The 23,167-nt window shown below is 38.7% G+C and overlaps 1 protein-coding gene across 2 annotated transcripts in view; it reads left to right on the top strand.

Moving 5' to 3' along the window:
• The window catches only part of LOC149022142 (prolyl 4-hydroxylase 1-like), an 85,515-nt gene that overhangs the window by 58,092 nt on the left and 4,256 nt on the right, over positions 1 to 23,167 (top strand). For both annotated transcript variants that reach the window (XM_089150313.1, XM_089150312.1), the window contains 4 exons: positions 18,589 to 18,659; positions 18,753 to 18,804; positions 18,922 to 19,011; positions 19,918 to 20,010. In XM_089150313.1, coding sequence (XP_089006439.1) covers positions 18,589 to 18,659; positions 18,753 to 18,804; positions 18,922 to 19,011; positions 19,918 to 20,010 — 306 coding nt within the window. The remainder of the gene's footprint in view (positions 1 to 18,588; positions 18,660 to 18,752; positions 18,805 to 18,921; positions 19,012 to 19,917; positions 20,011 to 23,167) is intronic.

Consider the following 23,167-nt stretch of genomic DNA (forward strand, 5'->3'; position numbering starts at 1 on the left):
CTAGGGTTAGGGTTTCTAGAACTCCCTGGAATTAAAGATTCACCCAAAATCTTCTAGCAAATAAGGGCAAAAATTATGGGAAGATTTGGGGATGTTTGTGGATGTCTTTGTAACTACGGGAAAACCTTAGGGGCACGTTAGGATTGCTAGCAAATTACCCAAGGGAAGGTTTGAGATACCCAAGAATAATATACGATTTGACAAATATGTGATGGAAGGGAAATTGGTTTTAAGAAGGGATCTTATGATGGATATGGGTTGAATTTTTGAAAAGGGAAAAATTAGGGAACGATCATTGATGTAACCAGCCTCCAGTCAGCCCAAAGAGCCAAGAAGAGGGCCCGAGCCCATCCAGAAGAAGGCCCAAACTAGGGGGTGGCTGAATCTTACCAGGGGCAAAATTGTCATTTTCCACCGATCGAGTGCAGATTAATTTCTGATCTTTAAATCTGTTTCTATTTCCTGTTTTAAAGTCCTAGTTTTTTAGTTAAAGTTGGTGTTTGGTTGTTAGTATGATTTGTTAATATAGGGTTTACTAAATTAGAAAACTTATCTTGAGGATAGTTTTATTTTAGTCAAGTTCTATTCAAGGAAGAAATTTCGGTCGAAACTGAATTTCGACCTTGCAAAAGGCCAAAATTCCTATGTTTCAGTCGAAATTTCGACCGAAGCTGGACATTTTTTTTTGACAATTGTAACTTCAATTTCAAGCCTCATATGGACTCAAAATGAATTGGATTCTTGCATACTACTTATTTCAAGCATAATAAACACTATAGAACTATTAGTTTACCGAAAAAAACCATTGAAAATGTAACATCCAAGTATATAGTACATATGAGAAGAAGCGAGAATGTTACTAATTACAAGTCTAACCTATTCAATGTCTCCCTCTTTCGTCTGCACCCCATACAAATGACAATACAAGTCCCATGATGTTTGCCCTATATAGTTGTCGACGTAGTCAGCAACTGCAGCTTTATACGTGGCCTCATCCACATGCCCAAGATTTCATAACTGTGGGAAGTTGTGAATCTACAAATAAGGAACTGGCTCAACTGCATATGGAAAGTTTGGTGGTGGGCCTGGTGGCTATGGAATAGAGTGGAAGATCTGCTCAACAAATGAAGGAGCACCCTGGCTGTCAGCATAAGGATAAGGTCCATACTGACAATAAGGTTCCAATGGTTGACTCCGATAAATGACAATGGGAGGGACTCCATAACCTCTATAGGCTGCTCCATAACCATAAGGGTCCACTAGGGGCTGACCCTGAATCTAATAGCTGGGAGGTACACCAAATGGTCCATAACCTTAAGCTCCATAAGTTGACATAGTAGAACTAATACTCTCCACAACAGTATCATATGAGGACTCTACAGGCCTATGCCATCTGTATCCTCTGGAGGTGGAGGAGTCTCTATAATCATCAATGATCATCGATCTCATAGATCCCACCAAGCTCTCAGCATCAGCCGGACGGTAGGACCCATATGATGGTGTGTCCTCTGTGCTATAGTCGTGTTGTCTCCCCTTCCCCTTCCTCGAATATGTACAGGAAACATTTTGTCTTTAAGATGCAGCTCCAATATGGTCTGAATCCTGTGTCGTGTGGGTGAATTGACTCTCGCCTGTGAATCTCGGTGGTCGTTTTCCCCCCTTGACTCTCACGTATTGCTAGTGGTGGTGATGTGTCCTTAGGATTAGTTGAATCCTGATCACGAGGTCTAACACCCTCCTCATCCCCTCCATCATCATCATCACCATCGTCATTATCGCTGGAGGCCTGAGTCACATCATCCTCAGTGTCGGACTAGACAATCAAATCCTCATTCTGGGTGGATATGATCCTCCCTCAGTCTCATATTATACTGTATGTAGACAAGGTCCTCTAGACGCTTCACACCCAATCGGTTGTGCCTCTTCGAGTGAATGAGGTTGAAGGTGCTCCAGTTTCGCTCACAGCCAATGGCAAAACATGTCTTGGAGAGCACTTTGTTTGCAATCACACTTAAGTGGGGTGAGTCATGTCCAAATTGCAACCATTACTCAGCTGCAACAAACATAGACTCCAAGTCATTTTAATACTTAAATAACTAAATTAAAGATAGAATATAATAACTAAATATATAATGAAATAAATGAATGAACTTACCCCCAAGGGCGGATTCCCGTCCCAATACGGCCACGGAATGATCGAAGCTCCCAGTGGCATCCCTAAATGCCTTTATCTATCTAATATATAAAGAGAAAAAACAATAACTAGTTACTAGGTTAATGACTTAGTATAAAACTATGAATTGTGAATATCAAATGATTCAAATCACTATCTCACCTCCATAAGGATGATTGTTTGCTTAGATGGATCCGGTTCCAACTTCTCCACTACAGTTTGGACGACATCCATCAAATCTTGCCTCATCCCAAGATTATCCTTGTAATGGTACTTGGGATTTAAAAAGTATGTTGTGTAAGAAAAAGTATGTCATAAAAGGGAATAGTTAATGCTTAATAGTGTGATAACATAATGAAAATTAAATTGAATACTAGACTTAACAACTCACTAGCCTTATGCAATGGATGCTGCAACATAGACTGCCATCTAACTTGGATGATTTCGAGGACTTTCTTGCTGCCATGTGGGTGGACCTAAGCAACTTGTTGCTTCATCCTCTCTACTGCAACAAATATGTGTGGTAGTAGGTTTTCTTTGCTGATCTACCATCCTCAACACGTGCACAACAGGCTTAAGCATATTCACCACTATCCTCACATTATGCTAGAAAGTCTCATCGAGTATGGTCAACTGTGCTCTCCTTCCTCCCACGGATGAAGAACCCTCCCAACTAAACCATTGCTCTGATGCAAACATGCTCTTAAGGCCAGTATTCTTACTTTCAAAGCTTTATAGTGCTATCAAATTAGTAGCAAATTTGGTTATGCTTGGCCTCACTAAGTCACCCTGACACTTGTCCCTCATCATCTTTAATGCATATGTGTGGTTATAGATGAAGGTGCTAACTTGTTGGGCTTGCTCCACGGTCTTCTTCATAAGCTTGACCTTTCCGATGTCCTTCAGCATTAAGTCAATGCAGTGAGTAGCATATGGAGTCCGAAAAAGCTTATATCTGTCCATCCATCAAGGCATCAATACAAAGTCATAAAATGTACATGTAATGTAAATATATGTATTAAAAAAATGAAAATAATACTATATGTTTTGAATCTTTTGATACCTGGAGTTCTCCTGCATCTTCAACCCTGCTTTCTTGTAGTTGGAGCCATTATCAGTCACAATTTGTATCACATTTTTTACTTAACCTCCTTCACCACTTGCTTTAATAATTTATAAATATATTTTGCACCTTTTTATCACTGGATGCATCTACTGACTTAAGGAACACTGTCCTCCCATCACAATTCAACATGAAATTGATGATGGACTGTCTAGTGGGACCAGTCCAACCATCAACCATCACAGTCAATCTATAATGAGCCCACATGGGCTTTAATCCCTTAATATACTCATTTAAGTTCTCTTTATGCTTAGGCAATTAGACATTATATATCTCATGTGGAGTGGGTCCCTGTACACCACTCCCACCCTTGCTATCTCCTCAATCATATCCCTGTAGTAGGGCCCTTGGGCTGTATGTGTTGGAATACTATGGTAATAAGCCCATTTGGAGAAAGCCATCCCCACTTTTTCCTTCGCACTTCCCCATAAGTGCTTCAACTTTCTCTGCTTATGCTCGGGCCTCACAAATAGGGCCGAATCATTGCAAAGAATCTCCAGATCCGGATTTGTAGCATGTGCTGATGAAACTCGACCCCTTGTAGGGGCCTGTGGGATAGGAACCTCTTGCCTCACAATTTGACTCCTCCTCATAGGGACTTGGGAGCTGCTTATGCCTCCCATACTTACCTGCTCCCTACTCATCATCATCGCCCTCCTGATCTGTTTAGACTCTGGGTCAAGGTCACATCCATACTCCCCTAGCTCCTCTATATCAAAATCCTGCTCTCGTCTCTGGAAGATCATCTCGGCTTGCATCCTCGAACTCTGCCCTTTGTGTTCTCTTCTCTTTCCTCTTTTGCTTTCCCCAGCGAAGTATGAGGCCATTGCCTTCTTAACCTTTGAGGGCACATTTTGGCATCCTACTACATCCTTGTTTCGCCCAGTAGATGCACCTTCAGTTTAGTTCCCTCACTTCCTCCTATTTGTTTTTTGCAGTAATTACACTCGCTCTTCTTCCTATCAATTGTCAGTGGCCTCCCATGTTGCCAAGCTATGTCTGACGTCTTTGAAAGAGAGTGTCTTATACAAGAAATACATACTAATTATCTTGAAAAGCTCCACAATATGCTCCAAAAACTACATACATGCTTCTAATAATAATCTCCTATTTTAAAAAAAAAAAAAAAAAAAAAAAATTAGTATTTTGTAATATCTAAATAATTTAAAATATATAAAAAATACACTAATTATCTTAAAAAAAGCTCCACAACATGCTCAAAAAATTGCATACATGCTTCCACTAATACTCTCGTATTTTTAAATTTAGAGCATAAATTAATTAGTATTTTTTTAATATTTAAATATTTTAAAAAATATTTAAACATATATTAAATAAAGTACAAATAGATGATTAACAACAAAAAATTTGAATCAACAACATGGTGTCTCACATACAGTAATTTGAAGCTCGTACATCTACTATACAAGTATACATATATATTTTTAACAATATATATAATTTACAAAATAATTTTTAATAACAGAAAAATAAAAAAATACTAGGAAGAACCAAAAAATTTTTTTTGACACCAGAAGTTCATAGGTTAACAATCTAGACTAGACATACTTTAATTTGAAAGCAATCTAAGTTAATTTGAGCCATAAACAAAAAAAAAAAAAAAATGGAGAAATTTGTTAACTACCTTCTTTGATTTTTGAAAACTCAACGATGGAGGAGCAAGATTGAAGAAGTAATGCAAAGGAGTTGTTAAAATGAGGTGAAAAGAGGGTAGAATGCAAGAGAAATGGGAAAAAAGGGGTTTGGTGTCGAAATTTGGCCTTGCGATTTCGCTCAAAACTGGCCTCCTCATGTCATCAATCCTCTGTTGCTCCCTACTCATCATCATCGCCCTCTTGATCTGTTCGGCCTCTGGTCCAGGTCACATTCATACTCTCCTGGCTCATTTAGACCATAATCCTCGGGATCTGGAAGGTCATCTAAGCATGCATCCTCGAACTCCTCCCTCTGTGTTCTCTTCTATTTCCTCTTTTGCTTTACCCCCTAATATATGAGGCCATTGCCTTCTTGACCTGTACGGGCACCTTTTGGCACCCTACTACATCCCTGTTTCCACCAGCTAGATGCACCTTCAGTCTAGTGGCCCCACCTCCTATTTGTTTCTTGCAGTTTTTACATTCGCTCTTCCTCCTATCAGTTGTTAGTGCCCTCCTATATTGCCAAGCTATGTCTAACATCTTTGAAAGAGAATGTTTGATACAAAAAATACACACTAGGTATCTTGAAAAGCTCCACAATATGCTCCAAAAATTACATACATACAACAACAACAACAACAACAATAAGCCTTGTCCCAACTAAATGGGGTCGGCTACATGGATTCTTGCCCTCCAATCAGTTCTATTCAAGGCCATGCTAGATACAAGGCCTAAGCTATACATATCCTTTCTCACCACTTCTCCTAAGGTTATCTTAGGTCTACCCCTAGCTCTTCTAGTTCCTTCAATATGGATTATATCACTTCTCCGTACAGGAGCATTTATAGGTCTCCGTTGAACGTGGCCGTGCCACCTCAAACGACTTTCTCTAAGCTTATCACTTATGGGAGCAACTCCCAGCCCAACTCTAATATGATCGTTTCTTATCTTATCCATCCTAGTTTTGCCACTCATCCATCTTAGCATTCTCATTTCTGCTACACTGAGTTTATCTATATGATTCTTTTTAACAGCACCAACACTCGCACCGTACATCATAGCTGGTCGAACAACGGTCCTATAAAATTTTCCTTTAAGCTTTAATGGAATACGCCGATCACATAAGACCCCGGACGCACCCCTCCACTTCATCCACCCTATTTTAATTCTTTGGGAAACCTCATCTTCCAAATCACCTCTTTTACTTATGATTGAACCTAGGTACCTAAAACAATCACTCTGAGAAATCCCTTTATCGTCAAGTATCACCACCTCATCATCTGGTCGATCATGACTAAAGTTACAAACTAAATATTCTGTCTTCGATCTACTAAGTTTAAAGCCTTTTGATTCCAAAGCTAATCTCCATGATTCTAATTTGGTATTAATCCCCACTTGGGTCTCATCAATCAACACAATATCATCCGCAAATACACCAGGGGACCTCATCTTGAATGTCTTTGGTTAATTCGTCCATTACCAGTGCAAATAGATATGGGCTTAAAGTTGACCCTTGATGTAGCCCAACTGTTATCGGGAATTCATTACTTTGTCCCCCCACTGTTCTAACACTAGTCACCGAACCATCATACATATCCTTAACTATATCTATATATTTACTTGCAACACTTCTTTTCTCTAGTACTTGCCAAATTAACGCTCTAGGGACTCTATCATAAGCTTTTTCTAGGTCAATAAATAACATATGAAGATCTTTCCTACATTCTCTATACCTTTCCATAAGTCTCCTAATTAAGTAAATAGCCTCCGTTGTAGATCTTCCTGGCATAAACCCAAATTGGTTCTCCGTAATCGTAGTTAAGTGTCTCAAACGGGTTTCAATTATTCTCTCCCATAATTTCATCGTATGGCTCATCAATTTAATGCCCATATAGTTATTACAACTTTGAATATCTCCTTTATTTTTGTAAATTGGAACTACAACACTTCTCCTCCAATCATCTGGCATTTTCCCTGTGCTCATAATCTTATTAAACAACTTAGTCAACCAAACTAGTCCATGGGTTCCTAAGCTCTTCCATACTTCAATTGGGATTTCATCAGGACCTTGTGTCTTGCCGAGTTTCATCCTCCTTAAAGCTTCTTATACTTCGGACATCGAAATTCTACGTATATAAGTTCGGACCTTGGTGCCTTGGTGAAAAGTGTAATCGTCCGAAACATAAGTGCTTGAAGAATGCTCATTTAGTAAACTAGAGAAATAGGTTTCCCATCTTTTCTTAATATCCTCCTCACAAACTAATACTTTACCATCTCCATTTTTAATACATCTAACATGGTCAAGATCTCTACTCTTCCTATCCCTCATCTTAGCTATCTTATAAATAGATTTTTCCCCTTCCTTTGTGCCCAATTTATTATACAACTCTTCATATTTCCTTTCCCTTGCTTTTCCTGCAATTTTCTTAGCTTCATTTCTATCCAACCTATACCTATGAAGATCCTCAACATCTTTAGTTCTTTGCCATGCCTTAAAACTAGCTTTTTTATTCCTAATGCCAAAAATTACATACATGCTTATAATAATAACCTCTTATTTTTAAATATACAAAAAAAAAAAAAAGGTAAAATATATATAATATATATATATATATATATATATATATATGTATTTTTTAATATATAAATAATTTAAAAATATATAAAATACACACTATCTTAAAAGCTCCACAACATGCTCCAAAAATTGCTTACATGCTTCCACTAGACTCCTATTTTTAAATTTAAAATAGAAATTAATTAGTTTTTTCTTAAGATTTAATTTATTATTATTATTTAAATATGTATTAAATACAGTAAAATTACATAATTAACAGAAAAAATTGATTGAACACCATCACAACAATATGTTGTCTCAACTCTCACATACATTAATTTGAAGCTCATACATCTACTATACATATACATTTTTAGCAATATACGTAATTTACTAAATAATTTTTAATAACAGAAAAATAAAAAAATAGTAGGAAGAATCAAAAATTAATTTTGATGCTACAAATTCATAGATCAACACTCTAAAGTAAACATACTTAAAATTTGGAAGCAATCCAAGAAGATTTAAGGCACAAACAAAACAAAAATAAAAAAATGAGGAAGCAGGTTACTCACTTTGCAAGATTTGAGAAAATACACAAATTGAGGAACAAATCTAGTCTTTGAATGAAATGGAGTTGTAGAAATTAGGTGAAAAGAGGGATGAAAGCAAGAGAAATTAAAAAAAAAATCAAAATAGGGTCGAAATGTTGCTGGCGATAGGGGTCAAAATGGCCGAAAATGACGAAAGGTCAAAAAAGATTTCGAAAATGGACACTTTATAACATGCATTGGTGTCGTTTCAGCTCGATATAGTATCGGGCCGAAATTTCGATCGATACGATATGATACGATACATGACACTTTTTGTGCCTGTCCATGTATTTCGTTTCGATTTGTAAATATGCAGGCATTTCGACCAAAATTTCGTTAGTTTCGGTCGAATTTTGTTCTATGGTTATATTTTAGTTGACTCCTAGTTTCTGTTGCTTACTTAGGAACCAAGTTTCATTGTTTGAGTCTACTTTGGGTTGAGTGGCTATAGCCTAGTCTTATTATACTTAGGAACTCGTGAGCTCTTTTCTTCTACAATTTTGAGTTTCCATCTTCTCCTTCAGCTGCAATTTCAGCAAGATCTTCTACTCACAAGTAAGTTTAGAAACTTCTCAGTCCCCTCCCCTGCATCTCCAGCCCTTCCCCCGCTGTAGCCTCCCCCCCCCCTCCTTTTTCTTCTTCCTTGCACTACCTTATCCAACCCCATTTAGGACTTGTTGTTTCCCACCCCCAAAAGCCCCCATTATACCCTATTTGGAATCACCTAGGGCTTTGGAACCCATTGTCACATCTCGCCCCGAATCCACCCAGGGGTACCCTATCTGGGTTACTCGGGAGTGATCCACAACCCAACAGATCCAGTTTAGGAACGATCATATCCACTTAGCACAATAATATAATCAAAAGCAAGAACAAATAATGGTATTCAAGTAATCTAATAATAAAAGTTAATAAATGATCACAAAAGGATCACAAAGAACATCAGAGTGCGGAATAACAAGTACCAAATCAAAAGACAACTATAGAGTATAGGGGAAATATACTCTACAAACGTGTGCGGAAGGTAGATCGAAATAAGGTAAAGATTACAACCAGATCTCCAAAGAAGGGAATAAAAAGTAAGCAACTAAGTTACAGTTTCTTCTAACTTATACAATGTCTCCTCAATAACATAATCATAAGAAACTAAGCCAGGCCGGATCTACTCCTGACAATATGAGTCTTGAACCTTCACAGATGTAGTCACCGTAGCCAAAGTGGTATAAGTCACCAACTTAGTCCTCAAAGTGTTGACCATCACAGTCAACAGTAGTAGTACCTGCAGAAAAGTCTAACAAAATATGTTGCAAAAAGGAGTGAGTTCAAAAGAACTCAGCAAGGAAAGTTAGTCCATAATAACATAAATCATATGATGCACAACATAGCATGATGCAATATGATATAAGATATATGATGCAAACATGAATCTAACTTTAAGTATGCTGGTCATCTAGGGTAGACATGCTTTAAGTCATAGCACCATTCTTCTTTAGGTAGTCTCAGTCACTCATCACCGGGGGGGAATTGGGTCCTGCATCCCTCTCGGACAAATCCATGGTTGGGGGTTTCGGTCACCACTCTCTCACATCACCATTTGGTCTAAGTATTGGCGCATGTCAAGGTAAAGCCTAGCCCAATGCAAGTCATCTACTTAGTCATATCATGTCAGTTCCAGATACGTCCATTCCTCCCCTCTCGGGATCCTTTTCGGTATCCTTCACACTAGAGTCACGGATATTACCCACCGGACTCATCAACCCTATTGGTCATCCACAAATAGTAGACGGGAAGCTCTCACATCCCCTCACGGATCATTTCACCGGTCTTGAGTGCCCGTGAGCCCAAGTCTAGTCATTTGCAACCCTACCAATAAATGGCCCCTTTCGGGTATCTGCAATGCAATTTATGTCCTCTCACGGGATGGTTACCGGTCTTGAGCGCCCACAAATCCACTACTACCACGGGTTGTTCGGTCTCAATGCCCTTCCGATTCGGGTTTGATATGATAGGGACATCCTAGCCAAACACCACTAGACAAGTCCTATATATGTCATCCAATAACTCGGGAAAGCGTCGATGGGCATCTTCGGAGAACATCCCATTACTATTCCCTCCGATATCCAAGGACAGAAGCACCAGTAGGGTACTCATCAATCCCAAGTTATACTTAAGCAATCATATGCCCAAGTCCATCATATCAATTCACAAAATACAACATCATAGCAAAAATTCAATTCATAACATTGACATGATTCATCATATATTGAAATTGATAGACATAATAAGGCATTGTAATAAAACTAATATAAACACAATGCTATTGTTATAAGACATATGTAGCAAGTCTAAAATGGTAAGAATATGAGATAGAGACTATATTCACTAGGTTAGGAACATCAAGTAAAAAACCACGCATCCTATGTAATTATGGCGATAACTATCCTTACCTTGAGTTGGAGAGGAAGATGGTCCAAGATCACAAGCAAGTGCCCCAATTAGTCTTAAGACCCTAAACAAACATATATGAAGGATTAGAGAAGAAATCAGAACAATCGGAGATCGAACGAATCAAAACTGGGCAAAAGTTGTTGACAGCAACACTGTTGGTCGATACCTTGGGTTGATGGTATCGACCCACTGTTTCAACCCAAAGGGTCTCGGACAGCAAGTTGGGTTTTGGCTCAAAGTTGGTCTTCCGGGTCTCGGATCGATACGAAACTTGGGGGGCAGCTTAAACACAATATAGAGACACTAATTATCAAAGAATTAACATCATCCAATGGTCAAATTAGAAATCCCCAAATTGGCATATCAAGTTCAAGAGTTTTTAATCATGGCATTGGCTATTTCTTAATGCAAATTGGGGGAAAACATAGTGGATTAGGTAGGGAATAACTTAGGAGCAATATTGAAATCATATGCAAGGTATAGATTAGGTTAATCATAGGCTTCATCTCAGTTTTGATAAATAAAGTAAGTTGGTAAGCAACAAATCATGGAAATGTATATTAATTGATCAAGAGGTAAGTGGAACATAGCAAGATGGTTGAAAACATTAATGTATGAGGTAAAGAAGACTCATGGCAAGGTGTTTGCAAGGTTGCAGCACCTTGGCCATGGTCCCAACATCAGAAATGAGAGTGAAGATGAGTGAGAAAGAGACTAGGAGAGGGAGTCATACCTTGTAGAAGAGATTAGAGAAGAGAGACAAAGGATTCTTGAAGAAGATCAACACCCAAGCCAAGGTGGAGGCTTAGAGGAGCTTTCCCACGTTCTCAGATGTTGAAATGAGTGAAATAATGTTTTAGGTTCGAGGTTTCACTTAAAAGGAGGAAGGAATATCCAAAAAGCACCTTTTTATTCGAATCTGGTCTTGTTGGGTCGATGCTCTTGGTTGATGGTATCGACCCACAGGATCGACCCAAAGTAGTTTCAACAGAATTTTTAGAAATAGTTCAGCAACTTCGGATGTGGATTCGGAGGGCTATACAAGGTCAAATTGAGTGAGGTTTTCTCCTACAAGTCAATAAAGAAGTCTAGTTTCCAGAAATACCTTTGGATCAAGCATGGGAGTTCATTAGGTCCACCAACTAAGCTCACCTTCTTCGATGCGCAAGCAGGATTTGCCAGACATAGTTCAGCAACTTCGGACAGGGATTTGGAGGGCTATATGGGGTCAAATTGAGTGAAGTTTTCTCCTACAAGTCCATCAAGAAGTCTAGTTTCGGGAAATATATTCGGATTGAGCACAGGAGTTCATTGGTATTTCAACTAATTCACCCCTCTTCGGTGCGCAGATTCAAAAATAACACTGACAATGCTCTCAAGTGAGGGGCATTATCGTCAATGTCCATGGGCTTGGGCTCCGACACCAAATCATCAACCAAAAGGGTCCACAAGTCTCTTTTCCCCCACTTCGGGTCTTTGGACCTACAAACATAACAGATTCCGGGCCGGGTCAAGGTAAGGATAAGCTGGATTTCACAGGATCTACCCTAAGGAAAAGGTCGGACATGGCCTCCTAAGGCTTCAAGGATAACAACATTGAATTCAAGGTTCGACTTCAAGGTCTAACATTAAACAAGTCTTTCTTTATCCCAAAACAAATAGGGTGTTATGGTTAGGTTTGGGCTGGATTTTACACCCATCCTACCCCTGATTTCTTCTAAAGAGTCCATTAAACCTAAGATCTAAAATTCCTGAGTTGTTGCATCTAGAACCCATTCTAGTTGAGGGAACAAGATAGGAAGCACTTCTGATTTAGGAAACCAGCAACCCTATCCCTTTCAAGGTCCGACTTCAAGGTCTAACATTAAACAAGTCTTTCTTTATCCCAAAACAAATAGGGTGTCATGGTTAGGTTTGGGCTGGATTTTACACCCATCCTACCCCTGATTTCTTCTAAAGAGTCCATTAAACCTAAGATCTAAAATTCCTGCACTTCATCTTCTTCATTGAAATTGCAGGGATTTCCAGAATTGCAGAAAATTAAATTCTATTGAGTTGTTGTATCTAGAACCCATTCTAGTTGAGGGAACAAGATAGGAAGCACTTCTGATTTAGGAAACCAGCAACCCTATCCCTTTCCTCACGCCAACTGAAACCTTAGACTAACCTAGAATTCAAAATTTGAATTTCTTTTAATTTCAGACCTGTTTCAGCATTCCAGCAGCTTTATAGACCCCTTCAAACCCTAGCCAAAACCTCAAAGAGACCTAGTTAGCGGCTGCAACCTTATGAGAAATCCTAGAAGCTAACCTTAAAATCTGGGGTTGCATCAGTGGTATTAAAGCCATCAGTTCCAGCAGTTCGTTGAGTTTGTGTTCCATGGAGATACCAGAAATCAGTAGAATATTGGAACAGACTGGGAAGGTCCAATAGAACATGTTTGCACAGTTGACAAAGCTGAATACCAGGATTACAGACCTGGAGCAAGCAAAGTCAAAAGAAGTTTGGAAGAAAAGCAACCCTAATCCCTATATCCAGGACTACCCAGTCAATAAGTACTCTCAAAGAAGGGGAGAAGCAGTCTCCCTTTACAGTGTCCACCTCTTGTAGCAGACCTAAAAGAGTTTTTTGACAGTGAAGGACACTTGGACAGCCCACAGAAGCATAATAAGTCAGCAACAAGTACAGTAATACTGCCCATAGTAACTATAATGAAGTTCCAAGGAGATCACAAGGCCTCAACCATGGAGAACTAGGGGGAGATCAAATCCCTTGAAAATAAAGCTCTAATTGGCAAGGCAAGTACACTAACAGAAGACTACTGTTGGTTGAGTTCTCCTAGGAGTTCAATCCTGTTAGAGTTATAGTTGCTCTCTATCAGTAGTCTTATACATGACTTGAATTGTAAAGTGACTTTTTTACCATCTTATTGTGTCTTTCAGGATCTGGTAATAATGAAGGAGATTGGATGTGGTAAACTAGACAATGGCCTTTATTTGCTAGAGCCAATTGGAGAATTTAATTATGCTCTGATTGCATCTTCTAATTAGGTCCATTCGGTAATATCAGAAATTCATCAGTGGCACCGTAGGCTAGGTCACCCCCCCCTCTAGGAACTCTTAAGAAGGTAAGTCCGAACTGAGTTTCTTCTTGTAACAAGGATGAATTTTTTTGTGATGCTTGCAGTTTTGCGAAGCAGACTTGTTCTACTTATTTACCTTCTCTTCATAATAAAAAATCTATTTCTTTTGTGCTAATTCATACTGATGTTTGGGGCCCTGCCAACAGGTGTCTATTACTGGTCATAGGTACTTTGTTACTTTTATTGATTGTCACTCTCGTTCTACATGGATTTACCTTTTAAGACAAAAAATGAGGTTTTTCGATGTTTTCATGATTTTCATAATATGATTGAAACCCAATTCAATGCCACTGTGAAGATTTTTCGCAGTGACAATGGCACAGAGTTTATTGATGGTGAATTTCAAAGATATCTCTCTGACTTTGGCATAATACATCAGACTAGTTGTATTGATACGGATGCCCAAAATGGGGTTGCCGAAAGGAAGAATCCACATCTTTTAAAGATAGCTCATTCAATTATGATTGCTATAAATGTTCCTTGACCAATACTGGAGTGATGCTATACTCACTGCCTCTTACCTTATAAATAGGATGCCCAGTAGGATACTTTGTTTTAAATGTCTTAATGAGATCCTTCAGGGAGCCTCTTCTTTTGTTATTCCCCCAAAGGTTTTTGGATGTGTGTTATGCCAGAATCACACCCACCAAAGTTTGCTCCCTGCGAGCTACGCTGCATATTTCTGGGGTATTCTGCTACTCAAAAAGGGTACAAATGTTATCATCCTCCTTCCAGAAAAACCATTGTGTCCATGGATGTATTTTTTAATAAGTCTTGCCCCTACTATACACCTCTCCAGGGTGAAAGTCTTAAAGGGAGGTGTTCTTTCCACCTTTAGACCTTCCTATCACACACATAGACTCCCACACATTACCACAACACAACTTAGGATTTCAATAAGAGTTTTCGGACTAGGGGAAGACTTCGGCCAGTAAACCTAAGGACTCTAATTCTCCCCCTTTGTTTTCTGACCCATGTGAAGAACCTAGTCAGGGGGAGACCACTCCTGTGAGTCACATTATTGAGGTCTTTCAAAACAAGATTGACCAGAATAAGGAGGTGCAGACTTATCAGAGGAAGAATTACAATCGATCAAAGTAGGTGGAGAAAAGTGACATGGTACCACATCAGTCCCTTGCTCTATAATCAAATTCTATTGTTCCCCTTGAGGTATCTTCTTTTGATCTTCCTATTATTGTTAGAAAAGGGGTTTGATCTTGTACTCAGCATCCCATAGCTAAATATGTTTCTTATGACTCTTTGTCTCTCTCTTACCATGCTTTTATATTCTCTCTATCATCTGTTTTTGTTCCTAAAAATTGGCAGGAAGCCTATGCTGATAAGAGATGGAAGGCAGTTATGGTAGAGGAAATACAGGCAATGAAGAAAAATGATACTTGGAAGCTAGTTACACTTCCTTCTTGGGGAAAAAAAACCCAAGGGTTGTAAATGGGTGTTTGTGGTTAAGCAAACTATGGATGGATCTGTAAACAGGTTGAAGGCTAGATTAGTTGCAAAGGGGTTTACCTAGACATATGGAATAGATTATCAGGAGACTTTTTCCCCTGTTGCGAAACTAAACACTATCAGAGTTTTATTGCTTGTAGCTGTAAACAAAGACTGGAACTTGCACCAACTAGACGTAAAAAATGCCTTCTTTCATGGGGAATTAGAGGAAGAAGTCTATATGGAAATCCCACATGGTTTCTCTGATGACAATACTGCTGGGAAACAATCTATGGGTTGAAGAGTTCAATTTATGGGTTAAAACAGTCTCTTAGATGCTAGTTTAGATGCTTTTAGAAGGCAGTGACCTTTATTGGGTACAAACAAAGCAATGTTGTTCATACCTTGTTTGTCAAGAAGTCAGGTACCAATATCACACTTCTAATTGTTTACGTGGACGATATTGTCATCGCAGGGAATGATGGTAAGGAAATTCAAAGGTTGAAGGACTTTCTCGGTAAAGAGTTTAAGTTTAAAGATCTAGGGAAGTTACAAATTACAATACTTCCTAGGGATTGAGGTGGCTCGATCAAATAAATGTATATACCTATCCCAGAGTAAGTATGTCCTAGGTTTATTATCAGAAGTGGGAATGTTGGGGTGTAAAGCAGTTGATATCCCTGTTGAGGATGGAGGTAAACTTAAAGAGAAAGAGGGAGAACCAGTAGACAAAGGAAGATATCAAAGGTTGGTAGGAAAGCTTATTTACTTGTCTCACACTAAGCTAGACATTGCTTATGCCGTAGGTATAGTGAGCTAATTTATGCATGATCCATATTTAGCTCATATGAAGGTTGTTATCAGAATACTGCAGTATTTGAAGGGAACTCTTGTAAAAGGAATACTTTTGTCACGCATTGATAATCTCAGGGTAGAAGCATACACTGATGCAGACTAGGCTGGATCTCCTAACAGGAAGTCAATTTTAGGTTACTGTACCTTTGTTGGAGGTAATCTTGACTTGGAGGAGTAAGAAACAAAATGTGGTAGCTTTATCAGTACTGAAGCTGAATAAAGAGCTATGGTTGTGGAGTTTGTGAGTTTCAATGGTTGAAAGGCTTGCTAAAAGATATTGGAGTCCAAGTTCCAAACCTTATGATGGTATATTGTGACAATAAGGTTGCCATTAGTATTGCCAATAATCCTGTACAACATGATCGAACTAAGCATATTGAAATTGACAGGTTTTTTTATCAAAGGAAAGCTAGAAGAAAGGCTCATTTGCATGCCTTTTGTGAGGTCCGAAGACCAAGTGGCATATATTTTTAGTAAGGGTTTAAAGGAAGGAGATTTCCTTCCTATTATAGGCAAGTTAGGCATGACTCTATGCCTCAACTCGAGGTGGAGTGTTTGTTGGTTGAGTTCTCCTAGGAGTTCAATTATGTTAGAGTTTTAGTTTGTGTAATTTTCTATTTCTTGTTACCCAAGTAAAGGGTATTTATATAATAGTTCTCTTTTCACCTTCTTATAAATAGAGGGCTTGAGATCACACTGATCTATTAAGCCATTCTATCATACTCGATCTGAAGTGACACCAAATTTGCTTGACCCAGTTTTCCTTCCATGCCATATCACCCTACCTTCAGTATAGCACACAGAGAAGAGGTAACCCTTGAAGCTACTTTAATAGAGACTACACCCCTTGAGGATACTGTGAACAAGGCCAAGACAGAGAAGGACCTAGGCCATGTTGACAGGGTCATAGTAGCTAAGGAAGAAGTTGAGGGACCCACTTCTCCAGGGGTTCTTCACAGTATGGGAGGGGCATTGCTGCCCAAAAATGTCAGATCCATTCCTAGTGAAACTGGACCTCCCTTGAGTCTCCCACTTCTTGGAGAAGTTACTACAAACCTTCTGAGAAGTTATCTTATGGGTAGTTTTATTTTAATCAAGTTTTATTTTAGTTAAGTTCTAGTTCGTTAAGTTTTGGTTACTTAGCAACCAGGTTTCATTGTTTGAGTTTATTTTGGATTGAGTGGCTAGAAATAGCCCTAAAGCCCCTAATGCCCTTTTCTCCTTTGCCGCAAAGAGCCTACCCTCCTTTTCCTTTACCAAAGAATCTACCCTTTCCCTCCTCTAGCTGCCATGCCAAAAACCCCAGCCATCCCAATCCCATTCTACCTTGGGTCTTGATTGGGTAGTTAAAACGCAAACTTTTCGCCAAAACCCTACCCCATCCTGGTATTGATGAAGCCCTAAACTCCCCATTCTCATCCCATAACCAATATTTCTCGGCTCTGCTCCACTGTGGGATACCATAATTGAAGCCAAGGATTGTTTGTTGGGTATGCTGGTTCTGATGGTATCAAGATGTGAAACATGTATACCGTCCAGTGATCATTTGTTTGCTTGCTGCCTTTGTAATGTTAGTATTTGGAAATCTTTTGCAGATATATGTGGAGTTCAATGGGTAGACCATAATGAATTTTTGAAGCTGCTTTTTTGGTGGAGAAAGCTGATGGCAGGCCGCTATTCGTTAGATCAATTTGGGTTTGCAGCGGTGTGTCTATCGTTTTCTTCACTTTGTTGGGGAGGAATGCAAGAGCAAACCATCTGGTTTGGTAACAAAACCAATTTTGAAGGTGTTGACATTAGGTTGCTAAAAGGTGAAGGACTGTCTCCCATCACCAAATGATTTGATGTGATCAGTAGTCTTGGTCTTTTAGTGTACTTGCAGATTGCTGAGTCCCCATTAGAATTTTACTGGAGTATTCCAGGAACATTTATAGCAATTCCATAATTAACCCTCGTCAGTTGGGTGCTGGGGGAAATTTTTAGAGGTGATTCAGCAAGGTTGATTACTTGCTTCTGCTACTTTCTGGTGCGAGTTTTTTTTTTTTTTTTTTTGGTGGGGGGGGGGTCCTTGTGAAGGATCAGGGAGTGAGGACTGTGGTGGTTCAGAAATGAAAAGTCTGTCTGTTTGTTCTACCGAGGTGATTGGTTTTCTGTCATTCCTGAACTCGGTGATCTGGAAAATCACCCACTGTTTTCATGAAGCAAACCGATAGCAGATTTCCTTGCTTCTTCAATGGCTGCTGAAGCTCGGTCCTCGCAAATGATAGAAATGTGGCTTGCCAGCATATTACTTGAATTAGAAAGAGATACCAGTAGGAGACCTAGATATAGCTCCGATATTCCAGGTTTTCCTTTTGATGGCCATGGCGATAGTTATGTCCATGTTAGTATATCCCTAGTCTGTAATGTTTTCTTGTTTTACTTAATACAGAAGATCTTGCAGCCAAAAAGAAAAAACTGAAAACCTCGAACTTTGTTAGGTTTGAATGGCACTCTCAAGTGTTACTCATATAATTGCCTTTTTATTTTCCTGACTACAATTTATTGCTGAACTTTCGTTGAGTGGTTCCTGTTGTGATCTCTATACATTCAGGCAATTGAGAGACGTATTGCTGTTTATTCACAAATACCGGAAGAGAATGGAGAACTCATTCAAATTCTAAGGTGGAGCTTCTAACATTTTTTTTTCATGATACTTCCTGCTAACAGAATGACTAATTTGCTTTATTATCAAGGCTAACATCTGAAGAAGCACAGGTACGAAAAGAATCAGTTTTATAAGGCACATCATGATTATTTTGCGGACACTGTAAGTTCTGACTGTTAAGAGACTTTGTAATACATCTAGTAACATCTGGTCTTTTTAATCTTTTCTGATTATTGTTGGAAGTATTCTTCTAAGTACCTAAAAATGTTTTGAAGACAGTTCAACTTAAAGCGTGGAGGCCAACGAATAGCAACTATGCTGATGTATTTGACTGATAATGTTGAGGGTGGAGAAACATACTTTCCTATGGTCAGTATGGTTTTGGATTTCATGCATACTTTCAAATTCAATGGGGAGGAGTGGGGGGAAGGAAAACCCTGTTGGGTAATTTGATAGAAATCATAATGCTTTGGCATTGTGGAATACTCTAATGTTTTTTCTTCAACAGAAAATGCAGTTCCGTCTATTAGATTCTTGGAATATACAGAGTGATGGGCTGAGCCACAATTGGACCAGGGGGTCATGCCCCCCCCCCCCTTCCCAAATTTTTTTAAATTTTCGTTCTCCCTTTCCAATTTTTTTATATTTCCCTATAGTTCACTTTCCATGTGTGAAATATCAGCCTCACACCCCCCCGCCCTCCCAAAAAAGAAAGAAGAAGAAGTTTGAAAATTCCCAGATTCCCTTCCCGAAATTTTGAAATTTTCCTACTGACCCTCTTTCCATGTGCTAAATAAATATCCATATTGGCTCCCAATTGGAGAAATTTTTTAGCGATAAAGATAACGTGTATAAAATTTGTTGTGTTTTGTGTGAAATATTGGTACTTGGCCCCTCCCAATGTTAAATCCTAGCTTCACCCTTTACAAAGATCAAATAAAGAATCAAACTTTATATGATGAACTTGAAATGACAAAAAGGAAAAATTTTAAATTTAATTTATCACACCCCAATTCTACTAGTAAAGCTAGTGTTAAAATATCTAGTGTTAAATTTAGTATATCTAGTGTTAAAATATCTATAACCTGACAAAATGACTGACTTACAGCTGTAAAATTGTACTTGGTTTGGTTTATTATTATTATTATTATTTTTTAAATTCTCCTCTGGTAAGCCTATACTGTTGCCAGACTTTGTCTGATTAATTTTCTTTTCTGTTTGATGGGTGTTTGTGTCATTAAATCCACTTATAGTTTATATTTCAAATGATCTCAGGCTGGATCAGGCGAATGCACATGTGGGGGGAGGACAATCAAAGGGATGTGTGTAAAGCCAGTCAAAGGAGACGCAGTGTTGTTCTGGAGCATGGTTTGTTTCCTTCGCTTCCTTTTTTCTAGTCTTAAGTTTTTTGTAAACTAGAGGGGAGAAACAAAGAAGAGCAGAGCACAGAAGGTCAAAAGAGAAGAAGAGGAACTCCGAAAGCCCTAGGAGGCCTCATATCAAGTTTTCAGCTTCCAATAGAGTAACCCTTTATTTATTGCATGAAATCTTATCAAGGAAACCATAGAAAAGGATCAAGATATGCGGGACGATAGGAAACTAGGTTCTTAGGTGCTAAATTGAGATTCCATCTACCTTTGCCCAACATTTTTCAAGTATGATCAACCCCTGCAGCTCTCCTAAAGACTTCGTGAACAAATCATTCAATTACTCTCCAATACGAAATATACAACCATAACCTTATCCCAACTCAACGGGGTCAGCTATATGGATCCGATTAAAGGTTAAGTGAAAGAGACGAGAAGTAATAGTAATAAATTTATGCTTATATGAAGGTAATTTGGGGGCAAAGTCAACAACTTCCCAGAACATCGCTTTATATTGGGTCAGCCGCATGGGTCCTAGTCTTCCAAACAGTTCTGTTGGCACTCATATGAGCATCTAGTCCTAGCATGCATATCCTTTCTTACTACTGTTACAATAGTCAATTTAGGCCTACCTGTATCTCTCATAGCTCTATCAGCACTCTTAGCTCCAATACAAAATATCTTAAGGGGAAATCAACCCTTATTTCAACTTCTCACGATCGAAGTGGCAGTCAACTTCATTATATTTCGTAAATTCATGGAACACAGGAATTGTTTGTGTGTGGATAGCAGCCTGATAATCAAATCTCAATGTTATAGATGAATCATCCCCAAAGCAAGTTCTTCCAATGACTACTTAACCCACATCAACTCTATGCTTGACCTAGGCAAAACTGTCTGTTTCTTACTGTTCCGGGAGAAAACATTGCCACCAATCAAAGTAGACTGACCTTTTGTGAATGGGTGATCTAGCCAAATTTGCATTTGAAAAACCATCAACTATGCTATGCCTATGATCTTTGTAGAGTAGTTACAGCCAAGAGAGTTATTAATGTACTTCAATATCCATAAAACAGCTCTCAATGAGATGCTTGAGGAGCAAACAAGAATTGACTCATAATATTGACTGGGAAAACAAATCAGGTCAAGTTATAGTGAGATAATTCAGTTTACTAAGAAGCCATCAATATCTTCTTTGGATCATCAAGATCATCTTCATCTTCTAGCGTCAGTTTCACATTTGAATCCATAGGAGTATCTGAAGGTTTAGAACCAACCATCCTAGTGTCTTAGTATAAATCAACATACTTTTGATGTGACAAGAAGATCTCTTTCTCAGATTGAGCAACTTCTATACCCGGAAGTACTTCACCCTTCCGAAGTCTTCAGTTTGGAACTGTTGTTGCTACTGTAGCTTCAATTTATCAATCTTGGTGGGGACATTACCAATAATAATAATATCATCGACATAGTCAATAAGAAATAAATTTCCACCACTAGAATGGCCAAAAACACTAAATGGTCATTGTCACAAAGAATAAGTCCAAAATCAAGAACAAAAGTGAAGTGGCCAAACCATTCCCGAGGTGACACTGCGTCAAACTATACAAAGACTTCTTACGACAAACTATGCCTCTTCCCCTGAGCAACAGATCTAGGAGGTTGCTCCATATTGATTTCCTCGTGAAGATAACCGTTGAGGAACACATTTTTCACATCAAGTTGATACAGGCCCAATAGAATACATCAGCCAAAAGAATCAAGACTGGGACAAGTTTAAGCTTAGCAACAGGAGAAGAAGTATCTAAATAATCCTCTCCATAAACTTGAACATATCATTAAACTACAAGTCTAGCCTTCAAATGAGCAATGTTGCCATATGCGTGTAACCATAACAACAAACATCCACCAACACCTGATGGCCTTTTGGCCAAGTGGTGACAACATTAGGTCCCAAGTATGGTTGTCATGGAAGCAGATAACTCTTCAATTATAGCAGTTGTTCATTCTACACTAGACAAGGCTTCTATAGTAGTCTTAGGATGAGGGTTGTTCTCAATGGTAGATAAGCAACATGGAATGTAGATGAAAGGTTAGCATGTGAGACAAATTTAGAAATTGGACATTGAACAGAACTCTAAGTGCCTTTGTGAAGGGTTATTGGAACATCAAGGTCAAATGGAGGAGGATGTCTTGCCACTAGATCTAAGATGAAGAAGTCAAAGGTGGAATTGTGGAGCCAAAGGGGCAACACCATTGATTACATCTTTGCTAAACAATTGTGGCGTCAGTCTGAGCAGGTTGAAGTGGCGGTTGAACAATATCTTGTTAAACAATAGTTTGAATGGTGACAAAGACATCATCAGCATCAAGGATGAAATTAAGAAGAGTATTAGTAAAATAAGGAGTAGACTCAGAAAAAGGAAACATCAGCATTAACATAAAAAAGTAACAGCAATAGCCCTTTTGAGTACAAGATTAACCAACAAAAATACATTTTGGGAGATCAATGATCCAATATGTACATTCCTGGACGATGGTCACGAATAAAGCAGACACTCCCAAACACACAAGGATAAGACAAACTTGGGGGTTGATGGAAACAATAATGAGCATTGAATTCCTCTTTTCAAAATCAAAGAGGGTATGTGGTTTACAAGAAATTAAGCTATCAATGATGTATCAGCCCAAAATAAATTAGGTACCTTCATTTCAAACAATGACGTACAAATAACATGTATTAGATGATGATTCTTCCTCTCTGCGACACCTGAAGCCGACTTCTTTGTAGTTTTATCTTCAAGTTGTGAAGGAGTTAAAGTGGTCTTTGTAGTAGTAACTATACTAGCAAACTGAGGAGGTTTTCCATGTAACTTCCAACAAAAAATTTTAATTTGACCAAGCCGACCACAACAATGACAAGTCTTAACTGGTCCAGATGAATCTGTGGACTTCTAAGAATTGACAAGGGGTCTCTTTCCAGTAGCAACCCCACAACCACAAGTACTTCCAAAACTAGATCCACAATTATTAGTGAAAGAGGGAAGAGAAAACGTGTCACTGGACATAGTATCATGGCTGTTCTCTCTAAAGACACAAACCTGTGAAAAGGTGTCTGATAATGTGGGTACTTTATCTCCACCAAGGATTTGGGATCT

The sequence above is a fragment of the Hakea prostrata genome, chromosome 3 (genome assembly GCF_041222555.1).
Source record: "Hakea prostrata isolate BN-2017 chromosome 3, UWA_Hpros_2, whole genome shotgun sequence".
Lineage (NCBI taxonomy): Eukaryota > Viridiplantae > Streptophyta > Magnoliopsida > Proteales > Proteaceae > Hakea > Hakea prostrata.